General features: G+C 37.0%; 1 protein-coding gene across 1 annotated transcript in view; it reads left to right on the forward strand.

The window, feature by feature from the left end:
- Nucleotides 1-9643, forward strand: part of LOC124165975 (adenylosuccinate lyase) — a 400694-nt gene extending 391051 nt beyond the window's left edge. The window contains exons 4-9 of the mRNA XM_046543529.1: nt 45-202; nt 1013-1164; nt 3151-3368; nt 7352-7532; nt 8153-8329; nt 9328-9643. Of these exons, the coding sequence (XP_046399485.1) occupies nt 45-202; nt 1013-1164; nt 3151-3368; nt 7352-7532; nt 8153-8329; nt 9328-9417 (976 nt within the window). The 3' untranslated portion in view covers nt 9418-9643. The remainder of the gene's footprint in view (nt 1-44; nt 203-1012; nt 1165-3150; nt 3369-7351; nt 7533-8152; nt 8330-9327) is intronic.
- The last annotated feature ends 8830 nt before the right edge of the window (nt 9644-18473 follow it).

Consider the following 18473-nt stretch of genomic DNA (forward strand, 5'->3'; position numbering starts at 1 on the left):
ATATTGATATATCTCTTTCTATTTCATGCAAATTTGATCAATAGGCCTGCCCAATTGACGACTGTGGGAAAGAGAGCTTGTCTATGGATCCAAGACCTTCTAATGGATGAAAGAGCTTTGAGTAGAGTCCATGGTGATTTGCGTTTCAGAGGAGTTAAAGGGACCACCGGAACGCAGGCATCTTTCTTGCAGCTTTTTAATGGTACCAAAATACGCTTACATACTTATCACAAATTGTGGGCATGAATGATGGGGTTGCAATTAATTCATGCTCAGTAACCATTCATTTCTTAGGGATATGATATGCGTTTAACCTCTGTTAATAAACTAATGTAGAGGCTGCATTGAGGGAAATATAAACAAATTATGTGTTTGTTTGGCTCGCTATTCTGGTCATTACTGGCTAGTGGGAAACTCAAAATCAACCTGTAGAGTTTTCAACGTTGGCTCCGAAAAAGGTCCATGACTCTTATTTGCATGAGTTTGAAACTCTCCAACCAGTTGGAAAATGGAACTTGCTCAAGGTTAACGATGGTTCTTTCAACCGAAATTTATTCTGTTTGTTCACGATCCTGCATAATTGTGTTAGGTTAAACGCAAAATAATTTTTTTTCGTCTCCCCGAAAGTGACGCCTCAAAGAATGTGAACGTATCCCTCAATCCCTCAGAAAATGTAATTTGCGCGTATTTCTGCATTACATTTGCGGATAATTTTGCTAAAGCCATGCTAGTATCCAATAGCTATTTCAATGGAAGTTACCTTTGCTGTTAAACTTATTATTCAAATCAACCGAGATACTTCGACTTGTACATGTTCGATACATGTTTCATTGATCGTTTTAAAGATACACTCCACTGACTCAATATTTCTCAATTATTCTCTGAGCTATTGTGAGAACATTTTCATTGCATCTCTGACGTATCTTGAAAGAAGTCTAGATGAGGTAGAATTATATAATATTAAATTATTTATTATTGATTGTTACTTATATCCTTTTTGCTCCTGTTTTAGGCGATGGGGCAAAAGTAAAAAAACTGGATGAACTTGTCACAAGCATGGCTGGATTCAAAAGCTCCTTTGTTATATCGGGGCAAACGTACACAAGAAAGGTGGATGTCGAAGTTGTGTCATCCCTTAGCAGCTTAGGGGCATCTGTACATAAGGCAAGTACCTACTTACTCTTTAGAAATGCCAAATGGGTATATGTGATACACCGCCAACCCACAGCGTGAACAGCGCTGAAAATCAAACGACTTTCCCCTGTTAGAATTACCCCTGTACCGGCAATCGAACTTAGGAAATTCAATTTTCAGTTTATGTCTAATGTTATTTTTTTCGTTATATAAGCTTCCCGCAAAGCAAAATATCTTCACTATCGTAGAATACGACTCCATTGAAGTATAAAGTCCCTAAATGATGATGGTAATACACACTGATGCATTTAGATGCTGCAAATAAATATTTACGATATTCTGGTTGAAAAATAGCGATAAATATTGACTTAAATACATGCGATGTATAATTATGGATAAAAATGACCCCAGAACATCAATCAAGAAATTTCCCATTTACGATTGCAAAATATTTTTATGCATTTGTACGCAATGGGTGAAAATGCGAAATTTCAATTAGTTTCGCAAGAATTGAATGAAATTCTGAAACTAAATTCAAGTTTGCACACACTACATGAGTCGGAATGGCTCAAATAGTTTTTTTACCTTTTGTTTAAAGATTATATGAATCTTATTCATATACCTCCATACCAAGGTAATGGGCTTAGCGGAATTTAGAACATCTTCATCATATTTATTACTGGTGATTGAAATAGCCGTCTTTCCTGTGATACTGCCGTGACAGGGAGAAATTGTTCACGTTGGCACGATGGTTTCACCGAATGTTGAGATAAAGATGGGTTGAACCAATGGCATATGGCATGGTATGGAGGCCATTGCATATGATGGTGAAGGGGCAGGCAAAAAACGATACCGTAGATTTTTTTAACGGTAGCATACAGGAATAAAAGGATAGCGGAATTGTCGAGGGGATTCGGAAAAATGTCTAGATGCGAAAACCATCAAAAAGTCAGTATGTTCTTTGGAAAGTAATAGTGCGAAGAAGGATTGGATTACATGGTACATTTTTTTAGGCACAGAACGGAGGTAAAAGATCAGGTTAGGAAGTTCGTAAATACGTAAAAATTTTAATCTCAATAAAGCGTCATAATTTAACTCTCATCAAATGGTTAAAAGCAGGCGCAGGTTGTGAAGGAGGAGGAAGGAAATTTATATATTAAACTTTATGCTTTATGCTTTAAGTTGGCAGGAGAGGTAAAAGTTGAAATTGATCACTTTAGGAAAGACGAAATATTGAAATCCGTGTAAAAAGGATGAATAATTGATGAAGTGGAAAAGAATAGGGATTTTTGGTAGTATCATGAGGGCAAAATGCTTTCTTGTGAGCTTAACGGCATTCATTTGCTAATAACCCAAAAATAATACGGCTAACTGCTTAAATTTTGTTTTTAATCGTAATGCTTTTGCTTCAAGGAACATTATGCCAGTTTCTTCCATAGGAAAATTTATATTCTAGCATCAATCGACTTTTTTCCTTCGCTTTCGCATGTGCCACCTATGCACAGGTAGTTGTTCAGAGTTGTATCGATGTTGCTAACTCATTGATAGTACAAATGTAATGTCTTTGTTACATGCGGCGCTTTTAATATTTAAAGAAGGGCATTTCACTGTTTTCGCCATATTGTTTCAGAGAGGCCTCTGAATGGTATACAGCTAAAAAAATCTTAGACTCGGATCTAAGGGGTAAAAATCACCAATAATGGAATATATCGTGGATCTACGTTAAATAATAACGGAAATAATGTACGCCTTGGCGCGCCATAAGAGCCAGTACAAAAATGCTGCATTTCAAGTGCTAATCCTCAAAATTATAGAACGGAAAGCCTGTTTTTGGTGGCCGTCAGTGGGTGAAGCACAATTTGACAATTACATCCAAACCTTTCTAAGTACTGAATCACTTACTTAGTTTTAATAATGAGTAACACATTGTCAGCAGTACTAGTTGATAGAATTTTTCGTATTATTAATTCTTTTTTGGTATTGATCTGACTAATATTTTTACTCAATGTTTCATAGATATGCTCCGACATCAGGCTCCTTGCCAACATGAAGGAATTGGAGGAGCCTTTTGAGTCCACTCAGATTGGCTCGAGCGCAATGCCTTACAAGCGCAACCCAATGAGAAGCGAAAGATGCTGCTCAATTGCCCGGCACTTGATGTCTCTCTCGTCCAACGCCTACAACACTGCTGCCACTCAGTGGATGGAGCGCACACTTGACGACAGCGCCAACAGGTATTTGGACTAGAAAAATATTTCTGCAGTATTAGTCCGTGCATTGGAATTGAGCACAACTAATGTTCCCGGGTCAATCTCCATAAAACGTACACTTTCAAACCGGCAAAATAAAAAAAAACAAATTTCCAACCAAAATTGTATAATGAAACAATGACTTGCAATAAAAATTGGTTTTTTTATGGCAGTCCATGGGCACAATTTTTACGATTATGGGAGAATGACAATTTTCAAGGTACAACTGAGAGAGGAGAAATGGGATGGAAAGTCCTCAAGGAGGTGGCTGGAATGGGTAGAAGTGGAAAGCGTGGGGGGGAGGGAGGGGAGAGTGGAAAAACCGGAGGAGGTAAAAAGGTTGGAAATTAAAGGGTTTTTTCCCAGGGTTAACAAAATTTGGGCATAGAGGCGAAAGCATTTGAATACACGTGGCGGTCTTCTTATCTTCGGGTGTTGTTTCCGAGGGCCATCGGTGAATGGTGTGGAAGGTCAGTTGTACCTTGAAAATGATGTAGTAACATCGACACTCGAGTCGAAGTAAATTTATTATTGTGGAAAATTGCAAGTCATTGTTTCATTATGAATCAATTCCACTCCATCTCGCTTGATTCCTCGAATTTTATACTAAATTGTATAATTAAAGTTTTTCAATCATATTCTAATGACGTAAGTGACAGAGATCGTTAGTAATATTTACACTGTTTGTTTTTTATTTTTACTTTGTGGTGTCTACGGACGTTATATATATGTCCACGGATAGAAGCAGAAGAGGAATGTTGTCTTTACTCACGACAAAAAATATCTGTCAATGAACATTGTGCAACTAGTCATAGTGTTACATCACATCCGTTACCAACTGTCATGTCCATGGACTGCAGATTCCACGAACATGATGTCCACGGATATGACGATTTCCTCTAAATTAAGTTGTGGTTGGGACTGAAAATAAGTTAAGTCACTGTCATTACTACATTAAACTTGATTCTTATAGCTGTAAAAGACGTCTCAATAGGGGTGGTTTCCTATATATTTTATTGCCTAAATCGAAAGATTTTTAATCCTGGAGTACGTATGAAAGTATACCGGGACTAGCCACGGTGATAACTTTTTACGGAGTCACCCGCAATGCACAAATTTCCACAGGGGAGAATGACGCCTCGGTAGCTTAACTGGCTAAAGCACTCGGCCGGAAATCGAGGGATCCGGGTTCGAATCCCGGTCAAGGCGAATGATTTTTCCTCTGTGGATTTTTCGCACTGGAGTACGTATTTCACGCATTTAGATTTTTAAATGACGATGTCTTTTTTTCGCGATTAAATGAAAAGTGAAAATTTTCAAGCGCGCGAAAACGCGACGGCTAAGTATGAATGCAGGGAAAACTCCGTGTGACGTCGTTCTGGTTCCCGCTGCCGCAACTGAGGTGATCTTGCGGCGAGGTTTAAAGCGCTGATACGACGCAGGATGATAGCAGGTGGCAGAGTACCACGCTAGCTGGTAGCGCTTGGCTTAAATAAGGATTATTAATGCCTTATCAAACGAAGAAAAGTTTCCTACCTTAGCCAGTTTTAAAAAGTGACTATTAAGACATGTTTCCCTGAGCTCTGTGCCTCATGCATGCATTGGTAATCTCAGACGACTCCTATCTACTCGTATAGAAACTGGGTCCCTGTGACGTCACGTGGAGTGGCATTGCATGGGCGCCAATCTGGCCTTTTTAAAATGAGGATGAAAATTGACCATTGCCATTCGTCTAAACCGGTATTTCTAAAACCAAATAATTTGTATATTATGAATACACTAATGGTGGGTAACGAATCGCAATCAATGCATTTCGTTTTCTTTGAGGAAGGAAACTACCCTATTGTAATTAGTAAAATATTTTACTTTTACTAATTTTTACTTGCGCACGGGCATAACTGATGACCTTGGCTCTTCCAAAAAAACTGAACGAAAATTTTTCTTCCGGCATTAAAACATTCACTAAACCAAGTATAAACTCAAAAAACCCAATATAGCCGTCAATCTTCTTCTCTAGACACTGGTTGATCAGGGCTGTCACCATTTCCTATGAATTATTGCCCCTCGATCCTGTGTGTCCACGGACATTGCTTTTTTGGGCAGGACAAATGTTTTATTTATTTATAATAAATATTATGAAATGAAAGCAACCCAAAATGACTATTTTGGAATTTTTATATTTTTGTAACTTATTTAATGATAGATTTTTTAATACATTGTTTAATAAAAGTTGTTAATACGATAAACACCTCTTCGATAATCTATGTGGGACTGTCCATGAACGCATGACGAATCATTGTCTGTGGACATTAAGTTTGGGGAAAATAATTTTTTACTTTACTAATTTGTCACTAAAATTAGTAAGAGTACATAGATATGCCAGTTTAGTTTTGATTTAACAGTTTTGGTTTTTTTATCGTAATATGAACTTGAGATGCCCAAGTCATGTTCACAAAACCTAGTCTGAAGCACCCCTTAGAGAGGAGATGATTTTTAGTGTATCTGATAGCGTATGTTACCTGGAGATATTTGATCCAGCTTTATTATTCCCGGCTACAACAAAATATTTTTACGATGAATTTCATCCATGTTGCCAATTCTACTCGGAAACTTTTTAATGTTTTTGGCTTACCTTTGTGGAACTGGAAATAATATCCACTTCATACATAGTATATGAGTGGTTTGGAAGCCAAGGGGTACAAGTGATTTATTTTTTCTATGCACAGTTAGGTACAGAAATTAGGTGTAGAAAACAAACGAGATGAATTAGATATTTGATAAAGTGAATTTGATTTTCCACTCGATGTCAGCACAGAACTGGGACTCACTCGTATCCCTTGGCAACCAATTTTTGCGTATTTCTTCTTACAATTAACTTTACCTCACTCACTTTTTTAGAAAATAAATCACTTGTATCCCTTGGCTTCTTGGATGATGACATAGAAGTATCGAAACAATGGTCACTGTTAGTTAATATTCACTGGGGAACGAAAAAATGTTATGTATGATTTCACACTTTCCCGGTAAATAGAATGGATAAACTTTTCTCGGGCGTCCGCGCGGGAAAGAATTGTTTAATAAAGGTTGTTAAAAAATAAATGTCGCGCTAACGTTTCGGGTTCCGTCTCGTCAGGGGCGGTCTGGCCTGGTCGGCGATCGCCGAGGGCCCCGAGCTTAGGGGGTCCCCACCATGTTCGCGTCTATCGTGAAGTGCATATGAAAGGTGTAACAAAGAAAGACTCGGATTTCTTGAACCAAAGTTTTTTTTGCCGTTATAAAATTCTATGTTTTAATTGGTTACTTTATTTACGACACTCGCTGTGTAATAAGATAATATGCATGAAAAATAAAATAAAGGTGTCAGAAGATAAAAGAGAACTCGATTCTTTTTTCTTTTTTAAAGGATATTTTAGAGTTTTTTTTAGATTTCAGCGCGGTTTGAGGGAAAAATACACTGAATAATAGATAGTAAAACCATAATGCATTATTAAACTTCATAAGCTATGAAATTTTCACTTTTCTTTATATTTTTTCTAAAGAAATTGCTATTTTTTTTATTAAATTTTATTTGGCTTTTAAGGGTCAGAATAGCGTCAAAATCGATTTCCGGGCGTGCAATTTCGTAAAAACATTTTCCCCGGGAAAGACCCCCGAATCCCTCATGGTAAGGGGGGGACCCGTCATGAGCCCGGCCGAGGGCCCCCAATCACCCCTGTCCGCCCCTGCGTCTCGTCATCCAAGCCTTGGGAATGGGTGATGAGATGGATTCCGAAACGTCGGCGCTCTTATATTTTCTTTCCCGCGAGGAAACCCGAGAAAAGTTTATCCGAACAAATTGAATTTATTTCCCTCTATGCTACGTTTAATTTTTAATTATTCACCTTTCCATCTTACTCTTTTTTATCATCATTCTCTGAGTTTTTAATCCTTCAAATTTAGTTAATGCTTTTTCATGACTGCTTCATCAGGCGATTGACCCTTGCTGAAGCCTTCTTGTCCACTGATAGTATACTGATGACTTTGCAAAACATCTGTGAGGGTCTTGTGGTGTACCCGAAGGTTATTGAGCGTCACATAATGCAGGAGCTTCCCTTCATGGCAACGGAGAATGTCATCATGGCAATGGTGAAAGCAGGGGGAGACAGACAGGTAATTTAGATTAATTTTATTACAATTCAATATTTTATGATGGTGATATTAGGAAATGTCTGATAAATTTGGCGTGATTGATCAGCATCCTCCGTCAGCAGTCCTGAGATTGGTTAACAATCAGCTCCTTGAAGAATGTTCCCGTCAGCCAATCTGTACCATAGTTCGCATATTTCTTTCCCTTAGCATCCTTATAATCACTTCATCTTTCTCTGGTATGTGAGCCCTACAATTACCGTAAATCCTTTTCTCTAAACCGCTGATGACTGTCTCAGACTATCAGACCATCATCAACATGCGAGAATTAATAACTTGCAATTAATTTTATGATTCCCTTGAAATGTACCGAAAGGATGAATTAATATTATAATTGTGTATTTTGTGCATTGGAACTCTTCTTGTGATTTTTTTCCGTTTTTTACCTTGATTAAACAATGCCATAAAAAGTTATTGAAAATGCAATTCATTAATGAACTTTTATATTGCATTATTAGTACCCTGAAGCCTTAAATACAGTATATTTTCCCTTTCCTAATTTTAAATTAGCCATCAAACCCTATGAGAATCTATCCATCTGATCCAAATGGATGAATTCAACGTTACTTTTTTATTTGTTTCAGGAGTGTCATGAGCAAATCAGAGTCCTGTCTCATCAGGCAGGCGCCGTAGTGAAGCAACTAGGATTGGATAATGATTTAGTGGGAAGAATCAAAGAGACTCCTTATTTTGCTCCTATTCTTCCTAAGCTTGATGAACTTCTAGATCCAAAAACATTCATTGGTAGAGCACCAGAGCAGGTAAGACAACTGTTTCAGTGCGCATACAGCTATACTCACGGAATCAATGCATATTCCTTTAAATTTCGTCTATAATTCTTTTTTTTTGTAATTTGATGTTTTGATGGCTCTCAAGAAAAATAATGTTTTACCAGAAGTGTTTTTAGTTAATATGCACGAAGTAATGCAATAAGGCGGTCGTAAAATAACTTTTTCGAATTTTAAAGATTGGCATATCTCAAAAATGTATTATCAAACGAATGGAACTTTAATTATTTTTGTAATTTAGGTGATATCGTACGGTGGAACCGAGGCAAGGCCGTCTCGATATACACGGCCTTGACCGAAGGCATTCTAGAGGAGACTATGCCACAATAATCCCGGACTTGTCGCTCCCCAGCTCTTAATGTGACCGTGGTGTTGGTTCAACAAAAATCTATACTTATCACGTTTGCCGTTGAATTAGCAAGCCACGGAGGAATTTTTTAGCCCATTTTTTTTAGCCAATAGTTGCTCTTAAAAAGCATGTACCTGTCAAAAATAATTATTCTTTTTTCAAAAATTGGTTTAATCGAAGCTTTCCAAATTCTCATGGATTTAAAGAGCCCTCTCAGCCATTTTTGACAAATAAGCTTTCATTAGCCCTCAAACAACCTTAAATCGCTGATATTAACTCGAATAAATGTTCAACGAAGGACGATCACGTAGGAGGTTGTCTTTATCGTCTTCAGTAATCTCATGGATGGTAGCCACTTTGGTCCTTAGATAGACGTGCATGTCATATAATATGGATATGAAATTACCACCAATTATTTTTGACCGCATATACCAAATTAAAAATTAAACTGAGGTTAATAACTATCATGCATGTGATCCCTCTCCCATTAATAAGTTTTAATAAGTTCAAATGGTGGATCCTGTAAAATCAGTTGTATGATGAGCCTCAGTTTAGTTTGAATGAATTTTTTATTCTTCTTTTTATTTACCAAGTGAATAATAATATTGTTTTTTCATTACAGGTTACTGAATTCCTCAAAGAAGAAGTTAATCCTGTATTGAACAAATACAGAGGACAAATGTCAGACAAACCTATTGTTTTAGACATTTAAAGTTGTCGTTGGCATCTTTATTAGTTTCCGAATGACTTTATTGTTTTTATTTGAATTCAATGCTTTGGGAAGTAATGCTTGGACTTAAACATTTTATGTGCCAGAAATAAAACGTACTCAGTTTTTTTTTGCTCAAGCTACAGATATTTGTAATGCAAATAAGTATATTTTCTTATCAACGTTTATTGTTGTTGAAAAATAATGGAATTAAATCTGTACCGTCATATGTGTGGTGTTAATTCTTTCTATCACAAATGCCTATTTATTTAGATTGCATGGACAAACAGAAATTGATATTAAATAAAGGATTAGATATCCATAGATGACATAAAGAGGAAGTTGAATCATTGAACATCAATGGGCTCTAAGAAAACAATTTCATCAAACCATGTCGCAATTAGCCCCTCCTGATAGCATAGGGGGAATACTTTTCAAAAATCATCAGGGATGGATTGCGATCGCTATTTTGGGGGTTCCGCCAAGGTTCGTGGCTCCTGTGAGGTATTCAATGTACTGGTTTTCGGAAGCATCTCCACTTAAAAAATAAACTTTATGAAACGTTTGAGTTGAAAACGTAAGAATTATATGCAGAACTGGTCAAATAAAAACATGCATTGATGTTTCTTGTCAACATTTATCTATCTCATATGGAAATATGAGCGGCTATTTTAGATGTTTATGCAATCGTTTTGCTTCTCCCCTTCTTTTTTCGGTAGACCATTAATGAGCAGGAGGAATTGATGTCGGATATTTTGCTAAGTGAAGAATGCGTGTAAGAATGTATATACATAGCATGTATCGCAATCATAATATTGGCAGGCTTTAGCCCTCCATTTCTTCCTAACCCACGCCAGTTCAATTACCTCTCCGATGCTCTTCTTCCTCGCACCCATCCTGATCTGACCTAGGTTCTCTACCTCTGGGGACTTTTCCATCAATTTTGCCTTCCATAATGTTTCTCACATAACTGTTGTGTCTCATTACGTAACCAAACCACAGTGGGCTGAAATCGAAAGGAGATGGCCAAAAATCATATCTTCCATATTTTTACAAGTATTTCGATTAAATCTTTCCAACTATTTTTGTTTTGGCTATGCTACATGAATCTAGTGACATTTTGCCGAAAAATTGACCTGAAGAGTTTTTTTCGCGGAGACTGAAAAAATGCAAACATCGACTACCTATTTGGACAGCTTCGGTAGAGATTAAACATTTCATATAAAATAATAGTTAGCAATATAAAAGTAAGTATTTTAACTTTAAATTTAATTATTTAAATAAAAATTTTCATATGTAATGCATAAAATATTTTTTAAAACATCATTAATGATTTTGTCAATCAACAGTTGAACATTGAGTAAACATTTTTTCTGAGAGAACACACAAAAGAAATCACCTGACACGCAATTTATATTTTGAAAAAAAATGCAATTGAAATCGTACCACATAAAATAACTTATGAACCAGAATAAATTAACATAAATATATATATAAAGCATAAGAGAACATAACGATTAAATTTACCAGCCTACTACCAGTTCCCATCGGATTTCCAGCCGTCACTGTCCTCATCAGAATTTGGCTCCTCCAGTAAAAGTAAGTTTCGTATATCATTTGAAACATTTCCTTTAACATTTCCATGTACATATCGACAATAAAGAGAATCCGTAGTAAGGAGGAGCCTTCGGAAAATATCTCCCATTTTAGCTAAGCGCAAACATTTTCGCGTGCGGTAAAGTCAATACGAATACGTTAAATAGGACAGGTACCAACTTGAGCAAGGAGTCTCTAGAAGAGATTTATGGATGCCTGTTGTGAACGGTATATCCTTCTCTAGCCAGCATCAAAATTTTATTTCAAACCTGTCGCTAGTTCTCTTTCATTCTTCCAATTTCTGAAAATACCTATTCATTTCATAACGTTCATAACAATTCATAACGTTTTTCAAAATTTCCTTTTTCTTCACGTCTATAACCCAAGTTTGACTTGTGATGAAGATATTGAAAGGCCAATTTACGTTTTGAAGACAACGAATTTCCAATTCCACAATAACGTCATGAATTTCTTTGCGGGTTACTTTCATGCGCTCCATTTTTTCTCATCCGAAATATCAACAGTCGGAATCATCGGACAAGGAAATCCCAATTAGAATAAAATTCCCTGCATTATATAAACACATTCACTGTGATATTTTACTTGGAAAACATACCTTTTTATCATTACGAGATATCCTTTTGTAGTTCGGCCTCAACGCTGAAATTTCACGATCTAGAAAGAATAAACCCTGGTTCTTCGCTTCCATAGCACGAGCATTGAGATCCTTTCGCATTCACAAAGATAAAATGACTAATTTTCTCGGTAAAATCGTGAAAGGGAATATTTTTCAACCAATTGGAAAAAAAGTATTTGAGGAAAACCCCTTGCGAGCTACTTCGTAGAAATCGCTTGCGCGGATGTCGAAGAGAAGCGATCTTCAAAAGTACAAAAACGAGGTAAAATTTAATAACGCGGCATTTCTACAAACGGACACCTATATATCGATTACAGAACTTATTAAATGCTAGATAAGAATCATAAAACGGAGGTTGGGTTTACAGGCACAGTAGGGATTAACGCGGTTGGTAGTGCCAGCCGACGCGGTGGCGCTCCGCTACTCGTATGCGCTTTTCAGTATTTGAGCTGATGGGAGCCATAAAAGGCCTAGAAGAGTGCGGATAGCAGAGTATGCTAGAGCATAGTGGTTAGAATTGGGTATTTCAAGAATCAGAATATATTTCTTTGCAGCCGACCGCTTCCCGAGACAAGTTTCTGATTTGCTGGCGCAATCGTTAATTCCATTATATTTGTCTTGTTAAGCAAATCGTGATGTGCCCATTGAAAAATTAAAACAATAAGACTAATGTGGAATTTTAAATTTATGCAAGTGTAGAAAACTGTAATTTCGCTTTTAGCGAATTATCCTCAACTATAACAAACAATTAGTAACAAATGATCGCATCTAACCACCGCTTCGCGCAGTTGGACATTCACGCACACAACTTGATAGGAGAGGCGGGGTAGCAGATTGGGACAGAATTTTTCATTTGAGAATTGAATTTCCTTTGTTTTACAGTGTGGCACCTTTGTGAAGCAAAGTGAAAAACATAAAGTTTCCCTCTACAGTATGTTCAAAATATGTTAAATATAGGTTAATAAATATGTTATAATTTTAATTGTTTAATTAAAAGTATTAAAAATTATCATTAGCATTAAAACTTTCACTGTAGTGGATTTTTAAAATATTCATGTTTATTATGGAATGATTTAAATTTATTCAAATTAGCTTTACAAAAAATAACGCAACAGTAGCAAAGAACTTCATTCAAATTTTTCACAAAATGGGAAATTTTTTATCAGATCATCTTATGTTAAATTGACAGGCATCTTCTGCTATAAAAAAATTACTTAGGAATAAAATTATTTCCGTAATAAGGTCGCTATTTATTCTATAATTTGATAATATAATCGTTTTTTCCAAATTTAAAAGCGAAAAAAAAATCATTTTTGGCCAGCTTTTTCGATTTCAGCCCACTGTGCGTATTCTTCTTTAGCTTGCAGTGATCCACAGAGTACTTTCTTCTCCTATACTTCTGCACACGTCTTTGTTTCTTACTTTTCACCCTATACGTCCATTTTGTATTCAGCACATAGTTTATAAAGCTTCTATTCTTTGATGATCAGTTTTTCCAATGGTCCGAGTTTCTGGACCATTGAGGACACTGCCCACACGAGTCTTTCCATGTACTCCTAAACCATAGGTATTTATATTCTATATTATCACTCACGTCAATCAATATTACTGACATCCATGCATTCTACTTCTCTTGGTTGCTTGTTGTTGTGGTTCTGCAACCTCTTTTCTACAGGATGAGGCGGTGACTTCAACAACCGTGGAGCATGACCAGTCCGGCAAACTTAATGTTGTCATGTTCAAACTTACTAACATACTTGTCATATTACAAACTTACACAATGAATTCATCTGAAGGGCACTTACAATGTTAGCGATGGTGAGGGTGGTGTGAGAAAGTGTCTTAAAGAGATGGGAGTGATGAATGGTTGGTTGTGTTAGGGAGAGTATGGCAGGGGAAATGACGACTAGCGAAAAACTATTTAAAGGTGTTAACAAGTGTATTTAAGGCTTAATACATATTTCTTGACATATGGTTGACAAGACCGACGCCACGCACACACTAGCCATAGGATACAATGCAATGAACGAATGAATGTCTCAATGCAGATTTAGAATTCAGCCGCTGTGGCACTGCTCTGTGGTGCACAAAAGCTGTTGCAAAATCAAAAAACAAAAATCACTGGCAGCTGTTGGATTATACCATGGTCCTTATATACGGGCCATGGATTATACAATCATTAAAAAACAGAAGGTTTATCATGTGGTGCTGTATGATAGATGAATGATTAGAACCAGTTGAATTGAGACAGTTAAGATATTGATGGCCCAATTCTACTATTTTTATTACCATGATGTTACGATATTTTCTGGAATCATTCCAATGTGCGGAGATGTAGGAAAATCCTGGTACGTTGATCCGCGAATGTTGTTATCTTTTGCCGTTAGAGTATTTCGCACCATTTGCAGCAGCATCATCCGATTGGCAAACCATATTTTCTCGCGCACCAATGAGCTTCCGTGCAGCATGCATTTTTTCTCCGCGAGAAAATGACGTAATTTAATTTTCATTGTTGCTATTGCATAAAATTTATTGAATAAATGCTGCCTATATCAACTCCAGTTGCCAACAGGGTTTTTGGCGGTTATAAAAGAAAACAGATCCAAACATTAGGGACATCAGAGCTATAAGATGGTTCGGTCCTTCGACTTTCCCCTTGATTTCTGGACTTCAGCTGCAGTCTTGGAGTAAAGACGTAAGTACATAAATATGTCATCTATTGAATTGGTGGAACATTTCCATGTGGTCTCTCATACAATGTAAATTTTTATATACTTATTCATAATTACGTATCACGAATTGAGAGTAAGTAAATAGAAAGCTAAAATTATTTTACTAAGTTCAATCGAATTTTCAGAGATTTTACATATCCATTCAAAATGATAGTTATTATCAACATATTAAAGGAAGAATATCCTTGAGAATATAACAGCATTTTCTATGCCAATCAATATTAATTATTGCCATTATTTCTATGGTATTACCTCGGATCACCACAGCGCACAGTGGGCCAAAACCTCAAAAACAATTTTTTTGAGCTAGGAAGTTGAAATTTCGCATACGTATTTTTAAATAAATTTTGCATAACTTTCAATATAATTTCTTTCCCGTTCCTTCACTTTAACATAATATTTGAGGTCAGAGTTGAACAAATTTAGCGAAAAACGACCACCCTCCATTTTATCTTAAATTCTTTTCCTTTTCTTAACTTTCCCTCGTTCAGTGGTTGCATGAATAGTTTTATAGCCAAAAATGTTATAACTTCTTAATTAACACTTCTTTCTCTTACATTAAGAAGGTTTTTAAAAATTTTGCTTCTTCATTAACCATAGATATATAACAAAATGGCGGAGCCTGTTTTCAGCCAATTTTTTTAATAAACGTAGAGAAAAAGTAGATACTTCCGCAAAGTGACTATACCACGTCGTTCTATGAAGAATTTATGTAATGAATCTAAATTAAAATCTTGCATCAATTTGCAACCCATAATTTTGAATCGTTTTTTCGAGTGTTCGGTCGACTCCGGTTCTGGCCGGCGAGGCGGCGGCGGAGAATACAGAGACGCGGCAAGCGTGTGGATGCAATATCGCCACATTCACTTTTATACCTGGATAATAGATACAATAGTGATAGAAAATAATCACCAATAAGTAAAATTGATTAATACTGCTACGGACAACTATTATTATGCAATCGCTGTGCCAGTAACGGACACAGAAAAAACTCAAGGGGGTTGCGAAAAATATCTCTTGTAAACTTTTATCGGAATGAAAAATAAGTTGCATGCAAAATTTGAGAAAGTTTCATTTAAGATAAATACACATACGCAAGATAATGATATCTTAAGATTAAAAAGTTACGATTGTGGTTCTGCTATGCTAGGCAATGCAGGTGTCCCGCAAGAGGAGGGGGGCGGGACCCATGCGCCCCACATATGTATCGGCCAGTGCGTGGGGATACATGTATCAAAACTCGAAGATTTTGGCTCTGGGACGTCATTTTTGCCCTAAAAAAAGGCATTTTGGAAGCAATCTATAAGTGTCGTATGTTATGCCAGAAGTTATCTTCGTAAAAAGTAGCATTAGAATTTGTTTACGTTTTTCTTCGCGTTCTGTAGCTTTCGTGGTTGTTGACTATCCACTGATCACCTTATCTTCCCTCCCCACAACGGCTGTCTAGTCGTAATGCACCCCCTGCCCTCATCCTCTTGTCACTGAGTACCTCGGCTAAAAATAGCATACAAAGCATTGAGAAGGAGGGTGAGTAGTCGTCAGCCAACGCCAATAACTCAAGTTAAGTTGGGCAACTTACACGTTATCTTCTTACCTTTTAACTTACCTTCTTGCACGTTATTCTCGCCGTGAGGACAATACTGGATACAGAAAAATTTCAAGGGGCGGGGGCGCAAAATATTTCTTGAGAAATTTTATTGAAATGAAAAATAAGTCGCATGCCAAGTTTGAGAGAGTTTCATTTCAGCTGATAATTCACATATACAATATAATATAACATATGCAATTTTATTATGCAAAAAATTACAATTGTGGTTCTGCTGTGTTAGGTAATGCAATTGGCTCCGCGATTGAAAAGAACATTTTTATTAATTAGATGTATAATTATAATGGAATGGATATTAAATTTATTTCCTTTTTCAAATCTTTGGTTTGGTACGGCGTCCTAGAGTCATTATGGGGAAGCCGCCACTGATTTGTTTCGGGAAGTGCTTTGTTGTCTGCGGAATACCAGCATTGGTAATTTTTGTTATATCCGTCGCATCGGAAAACCATACATTTCGTTAAATAAGCTATCATTTTTTTATTGCTATGGTCTCCAAGTTTGTGACCATTATGATTTTTGCCAAAACGGACGCAGTTATTATAGCTTGGTCTACGTAAGCGTTTGTTCCCACGTACGGTCTACGTAAGCGTTCCAGAAATCCGCCTGATTTTTCAAACTCTTTTCGACGTAAGAATTAAAATTCCGGATATATTTCTTCTAACTGTAAGTGATTTGGTTGCAGATAATATGAAATACGTTAGTATCTGAAAACGGGGTGTCGGAGTACCCCAGGACTAATGACCTCATCAGCGGATGTATCGCGGGCAGTCGCCGCAAGGTCTTGGGGGGAGGTGGTAATCAGGGGTGGATTAAGATCGCTGTTCTGGGACGAGGGGAGGTTGTTCATTACTTATTGCGATGCTTGGTGGTTAGCAATACCTCGCGGCCATAATGCGTCAGAGGTCTGATATCGTAGCTTCTAGGTATTCATCAATCGTTTTTAAAGTGTTTGTTATGCTCGTGAAATAAAACCTTACATTGGATAGCCACCACAATATTTAATATATTTTCAATATTTCCAAACTATGGGGGGGTGTTGAATTCCCCCATCGTTTCTCCCCTTCCTCCTTGATTCGCCACTGCGATGTGCCGACCTACGCAGAAATTTGTTTCTTTGGAGGTGTGTGATTGAAATTGTGTGATTTTTTTTCTTTCTTTGAGAGCATTTTAATTACTAGATGTATGAGAAATCCTTGTAAACTAGAGTGAGTGAAGCTGGTGAAAAACTCTTTGAGTTGGTGTTTTAATTTGATAAATAAAACAATAGACAATTCCATCACTTCAATATGCAACTGCCATCTCTTTCCTCGCACAAAACTCGAATGGGAAGATGGGACCGTGTTTCTCACCCGTGTCGGTGAGTGCGACACACCAGGACACGAAATGCGTTAATACCATGCTTGGTCCCGTTCTAAATTCTGGGTGTTTTACCCGGAAATTTACTCCAGTTTACATTTGTGAGGCAAAAAAATTCTTATAAACCACAATCGGTTAAAATTAAATAATTACGCACTATTGACACCAGTAGCTTGGCATTTTTTTGCTGAATAACAACAGGCATAACCGTACGCAATCACAGGTGCAATCATACAGTTAGCTGTGTTTTACGAATCCACTTCGCTATGCCATCCAGAAAGGCGAATTTTTAAGGAAATTTTAACAAATACCTCACAAAATTATAAAGACAACCCTTAAGTTTTGTTTGCCCATTCAAAGAGGCGAATAGGTTATGAATAAAATTTCATTTTCAATACCTATATGGGAAAGAACAAAATGCAAGGTTGGCATTGCGAGGGTCAAAGGGATAGAGTTTCAGGGGCCATATAAAACCCCCGAATAATTAATCCGCATTCCAAAAATGTATATTCTAGGGGGAGGGAGGGGGGCGAAGACACCCGAATATTGAACACACGAAGCAAACTATGAAGTATAGCGGTTTAATATCTCGGTCGAAGCGGGCCTGGTAATGGATATTTTGCATATGTTTTCATAATGAGTGTTGCCCGTCATTAAAGAGCATCGCGAGTACCGCCGGCCGGAAAGTAAAATAGTACATTACCTCACACGTAGACCTGAGAAGGTACGCCAAGCGCACTGCGATCTGAGGGGTGGAGCACGTACAAATAGTGTTCATTTACTTTATTTCGAATGTTTTCACCAAGCGGCCTCCAAGCCAAACAAGCTAAAGCTCTTGCCTTTAAGTCCACTTTTTATCTGACTTTCTTCTTCAGCGAAAATCTGTGTAAGTTTGTTTATACGGCGAGTAAAATTTGTGAATTCATTGATATCAGAAATAATTTTCTGAGAACGGCCTTGCCTGTGAACCATCTTCCGACAAAGCATCTCCAATCTCCATCCGTTTTGAACTGAAAAATGAGGTTTGGGAAAATTTAAGTTGAAAAATCATATAATCACGAGAAAATTCCATTAAACTTACCACTAGTATTAATATTTTGGGATAATATATCACACGATTGAAAAGCCACCA

Source organism: Ischnura elegans, chromosome 1 (assembly GCF_921293095.1).
Source record: "Ischnura elegans chromosome 1, ioIscEleg1.1, whole genome shotgun sequence".
NCBI classification, from domain to species: domain Eukaryota; kingdom Metazoa; phylum Arthropoda; class Insecta; order Odonata; family Coenagrionidae; genus Ischnura; species Ischnura elegans.